The sequence below is a fragment of the Chelonoidis abingdonii genome, chromosome 1, assembly GCF_003597395.2.
Source record: "Chelonoidis abingdonii isolate Lonesome George chromosome 1, CheloAbing_2.0, whole genome shotgun sequence".
NCBI classification, from domain to species: domain Eukaryota; kingdom Metazoa; phylum Chordata; order Testudines; family Testudinidae; genus Chelonoidis; species Chelonoidis abingdonii.
In genome coordinates, this window is record NC_133769.1 from 245,835,717 (window position 1) to 245,841,102 (window position 5,386).

Consider the following 5,386-nt stretch of genomic DNA (forward strand, 5'->3'; position numbering starts at 1 on the left):
ACAGGCTGCTGGGAAAGGAGCAGTAGAAGGGAGGGGCCAGCAAAACACCGGGAAGCGGGCGGTGTCGTCACACCGCACAGGCTGCTGGGAAGGTGAGGCGCCTGCACGGTAACGTCAGGACGCAGCAGTAGCCTCGTGGCGTGGCTGTGTTTTCTTCCAGCCACGTGCCCCCCTGTCACCCCGGCAACCGGGCGCAGCTTCTCGCGAGGAGACTCTCGCGAGAACTGGGCTCTATAAAGTGTCCGCTCTCGCGCGGGGCGGGCCGGAAGGCGGCGCGGTGGGTTTGAAGGCAGCGGCGGGAGGTGAGACGTGAAACCGCCGTCACCGCCCCTCCCCATCCCCCCTTACGCAGCGCGCTGCGCCGCCGAACCCGCCGGCGGAGCCGGGATATTACCGGGGAGCGCAGGGCGGCCTGGGCCATGGGGGGCTGTTTGTGAGCGGGTCCGTCCCGCGGCGAGGCTGAGTGCGGCGGGGGCCTGTCCGGGGTGTGGCTGGGGCAGACGCGGAGTGGGGGGGCAGAGGAGAGGCTGAGCGGGGCTGGGCACTGCCAAGGCCTTAAGAACTGCCATCGTGCAGGATCAGTGGTCCATCTAGTCCAGTGTCCTGCCTTTAGAGCTGGGCAGGTATCAAGTGATCCATCCCTGTCATCCGGTCTCAGCTTCTGGCAGTCACAGGTTTAGTGCCCAGGGCCAGAGGGAGGGTGGAGTTGCATCTCTGACTATCTTGGCTAATGGCTGTGGTGACCAAATGTGAAAAATCAGGCTGGGGTAAAACAAAGACCCTAAAATTGGGACAATCTGGTCACCCTACTAATAACTGTGGTTGGACCTGTCCTCCATGAATGTAGTTAATTCTTTTTTTTAAAACCAGTTATAGTTCTGGCTTTAATAACATCCCCTGGTGACCTGTTCCAGGTTGACTCTGCATTGGGTGAAGTACTTCCTCATGATAGCTTTAAATCTGTTGTCTGTTAATTTCATGACCTGCACCAAGGCACCCGGGTTCTCTCTCCTCAAGGACAGAATCTATCAGGAGATAGACCATAGATGTGATCAGTCCTGCAGTGAGCTGGGTGGGATGGGCCACTCAGTGTGTTTCTTCCCTGTCATATCGTTGCCATTCCTTGAACAGTGTATGAGTTCAACACATGGATAACTCTGATGTCATAAACACAGTATCTGAAAAGATATAGTAGCCAACGGAAAGTGGGGCGGGGAAGAGATAAAGTTGACCATTTACTGTTGTTCTGCCTACCTTGTCTTGAGTGCTTAACTGCAACCATTATCACTGCATAGTGCATTTTGGCTGCCTCTCTCAGGCATGCTTTCCCTGCAGAAAATTACTGCAAAATCAACGTGGATGTTATTGAAACAAACATATGCAATTTAGGAAAAGCTGAATCTTTACTCTGCCCTTATTTGTTGACACCCTAAAATATGGACTGTATAGCGTATTGTGAGTGGCTTTTTTTTTAAATATATAAAGAGCCTCTGTGGTTTTTGATGCACAGATCACATTGACTTTACATGTGCTGCTAATTCGCTTAGATAACATAAAATCCCAACCGGCAAATACATAGTGGAACATCTAACTTGCAGTTAATTCAGATTCCCTCTGTCTTGGTTTGAATTAGTGTCGGGATCTGGAAACAAGCCATATCTAAAGAAAGTCTGAATAAATCATGTTATGGATGTTTAAAGGTTCCTGAGTTTGAGTTTGTCCATTATTGTGAAGCATGCTAGCTGGAAGACTGGATAAAGGCTCAAACTTCCTAATTTTGAACGTATCTAAATTATGGCGCTAACAAAAGCTTCAGATATACTTCTTCCTTTCTGAGGTTTTAATAATAACAACTATTTTCCATATCTATAAAGCCTTCCACCTAAGGATAAGAATGCTTTGCAAACATTAAGCCTGTTTATGACAGGGTTTTTTTACAGATGCGGTGACTGAGCTATCAAGGTCAACTACAGAATTGGGACAGAACACAGTTGGTTTTTTTAGTATTTTGCTTTAGTCCTTTGCTTCTTTCCTTAAATTCTGAAGTCAGGCATGCTCAACCTGGAGCTTTGGCTCCAAAGTGAGAGTAATTCAAAGCTGAAAGGTCTTGCAGCCATCCCAACACTTAAAGCCATCAAAGGTTTGCATTGGCTTTTAAAAAAACAGAACGTTCCATACATTGTAAAGGTTAATAACATTAACTGGTATTTTCAACTTTGATTTGTGTTGTAGTTCTGACTGAGACATAAGAATCAAATAGTCTGAAGACAGCACTGTACCCTAACTGAATAAATTTGATAAGAAATTTCATTTAGGATTATACTGATAAATCATTTAAAGTGAGATGAAGGGATCATATTTTAAGGCATAAGATGCAGAGTTAAGGTTGAGTTTTCAACGTTAGTGCTGTATTTCCTGACTCAAACGCTTGATATCTCAATCTTAACGTTTAATGAATACTAACTTTGTTTGCTTGGAATTTCATTGCTTCCGTGTAATGCCTCTGTAGTATGAGTCTGGTTTCAAGCCTTATTTAAGACCCACTTCTATTTTTATTTAAAAAAAAAAAGCCCTTAAAACTTTGCACATCTACATTCACAGAAAGGAAGGTTTTTTTTTGTGCAAAATTGGAAATAAATGTCTGAAAAGTATTAGGGCTTGTCTTCATGTACAGTCTACAGCGGTAAAAGCTTTAGTGAAAACAGTCCTAGGCTGAGAGAAGAGCTTCTCTCATTGTAGTTAATCCACCTCCCTCAGAAACAGTAACTGTTGACAGGAGAAACTCTCCTGTCCACATAGCACTGTCTACATGGGGGAGGTTAGATTGGTATAACTACATTGGGGTGTGGATTTTTCACACCCTGAGCAATGTAGTTATATCGAGATAGGTCTGTAGTGTAGAAACAGGTAAATTATCTCCCTTATGCTAAGATTGTACAGGATGGGGACTCGGAATAACAACCTTCACAGCCCAGATTAGTTTTAAAAGCCTTTTCATAGGTTGTGGTACTAATCCATAGTTGATGGAATGTGACTCGATTCTCATTTATTTGTATGTATGTTTGTCATCAAGCCTTGTATTGGAGTTTGTGCCACGTGGTATTAGTTCAGTCTTGACATCTTGTTACAACCATAATATTAAGCAATAAAATCTTTCTTTTAACAGGCATCTTGGATGTTGTGCAACAGAGTGAAAGACAGTGGAATAAGTAGTGAAACTTTTTTAATCTGGTTGATGTGAGTTCCTTGGAAGTCAAGGTAAACTGGTAGAAGATGCCGACTGGGAAAGTTTTGCAACCTGTACTAAAAATGAAAGTGGATGAACTCTTCCTTTGCTGGCTCAGTCAGCCTACAACCCAGTTGATGTTAAAGGATTGTTTGAGAAGGATCAAGAATGAAGAGAAGACTGAAATTGGTAGTGGAGATGCTGGGGAAAGTGAACCTCTAATTTTTACTAATAAAACCTCCAAATCTAAACAAAGTATGCTAGATAACCTGATATCTCCTTTGGTGACTCCTTCCAATCCTCCTCATCTTTCTACAGCTCTCCCCCTGGGAACTTCAACTAGCCCAAGAAACCTATCTAATATTAGAGGAATACGTAGATCTACAGGGACAAGAACAGTAAGTTCCTTTACTTTCTGAGACTTAAATTAGAACACGTTTATAATAGGTGAATCTGAAGTGTGTGGTGTTGACAAGTTATGAGGATGTTTTTCACCACTGCATTCAATCAAAAAGTGAGTTAGTGGCATAAATTGCTAATCTTTGCTAATACTTGTCTAAACTACCAAAACACTGATAGTTTTATAGCTGATCGCTTGTGAGTTTTTGTTTTGAGTAATGTTCATTTTGTTTTTCCCTCTTGAATCTCCAGTTCTTCAAAATCAGCAATGGTAGTTGTTCAGTACTGTGAAGTATAACAAAGTAATGTAAAAGGACACTAAACTCTTGACAGATATAATACCGTACAATCTGAGCTGTATATCTCTATGTTGCAACTCTTACTAGATGCTAAACATACCACAGTGAATGCTACATGTACAGGAAAATCCATTTACTCCTAGAGCATTAGAAATTGCAGAAAATTATTGATTTTAGTTGTAGAGTAGCTGTTTTAATAAACTTAGCATCTAAGGGTACATCTACACAACCCGCCAGATTGGCGGGTAGTGATCAATTTATTGTGTCTACACTAGACACAATAAATTGATCCCCAGTCGCTCTGCCGATGACTCTGGAACTCCACCATGACGAGAAGTGGAAGTGGAGTTGACAGGGGAGCAGTGGCCGTCGATCCTATGCCACGAGGACACAAAATTAAGTGATTCTAAGTCGATCTAAGATGTGTCGACTCTTAGCTGAAGTTGCATATCTTAGGGTATGTCTACACTACGAGATTATTCCGATTTTACAGAAACCAGTTGTTTAAAACAGATTGTATAAAGTCGAGTGCACATGGGCCACACTAGGCACATTAATTCGGCGGTGTGCGTCCATGTACTGAGATTAGTATCAATTTCCTGAGCGTTGCACTGTGGGTAGCTATCCCATAGTTCCCGCAGTCTCCTCTGCCCATTGGAATGCTGGGTTGAGATCTCAGTGCCCGATGGGGCAAAAAACATTGCCGCTGGTGCTTCTGGGTACAGCCTCATTCCTCCCTCCGTGAAAGCAGCAGCAGCCAACTGTTTCGTGCCTTTTTTCCTGGGTGAACTGTGCAGATGCTATTCCATGGCAAGCATGGACCCTGCTGAGCTCAAGACAGCAATCATGAACGTTTTAACACTTTGGGCATTCTCGTGCAATCAATGCTGAACCGGGACCTGCAAAGCCAGGTGAGGAGGCAGCAGCTACAGCAGAGTGGCGACAAGAGTGATGAGGACATGACACAGAATTCTGTCAAACTGCGGGCCCCTGCGCTTTCGAGATCCTGCTGGTAATGGGGCAGGTTCTAGCCACTGAACGGCGATTTTGGGCCTGGGAAACAAGCACAGACTGATGGGATGGCATAGTGTTGCAGGTGTGGGACGATTCCCAGTGACTGCGAAACTTTTGCATGCATAAGGGCACTTTCATGGAACTTTGTGACTTGCTTTCCTCTGCCCTGAAGCACCAGAAAACCAAAATGAGAGCAACCCTCACAATTGAGAAGCGAGTGGCAATAGCCCTCTGTATGCTTGCAATGCCAGACAGCTACCGGTCAGTCGGGAATCAATTTGGAGTGGGAAAATCTACTGTGGGGGCTGCTGTGATGGAAGTAGCCAAAGCAATCACTAAGCTGCTGCTATCAAAGGTAGTGACTCTGGGACCTGTACAGGTTATATTGGATGGCTTTGCTGCAATGGGATTCCCTAACTGTGGTGGGGCGAGAGATGGAACTGATATC

General features: G+C 44.2%; 1 protein-coding gene across 1 annotated transcript in view; it reads left to right on the forward strand.

The window, feature by feature from the left end:
- Window positions 1-207: 207 nt before the first annotated feature.
- Window positions 208-5,386, forward strand: part of PPP2R3B (protein phosphatase 2 regulatory subunit B''beta) — a 124,146-nt gene continuing 118,967 nt past the window's right edge. Inside the window, exons 1-2 of the mRNA XM_075060804.1 lie at window positions 208-302; window positions 3,167-3,624. Coding sequence (XP_074916905.1) covers window positions 3,274-3,624 — 351 coding nt within the window. The 5' untranslated portion in view covers window positions 208-302; window positions 3,167-3,273. The remainder of the gene's footprint in view (window positions 303-3,166; window positions 3,625-5,386) is intronic.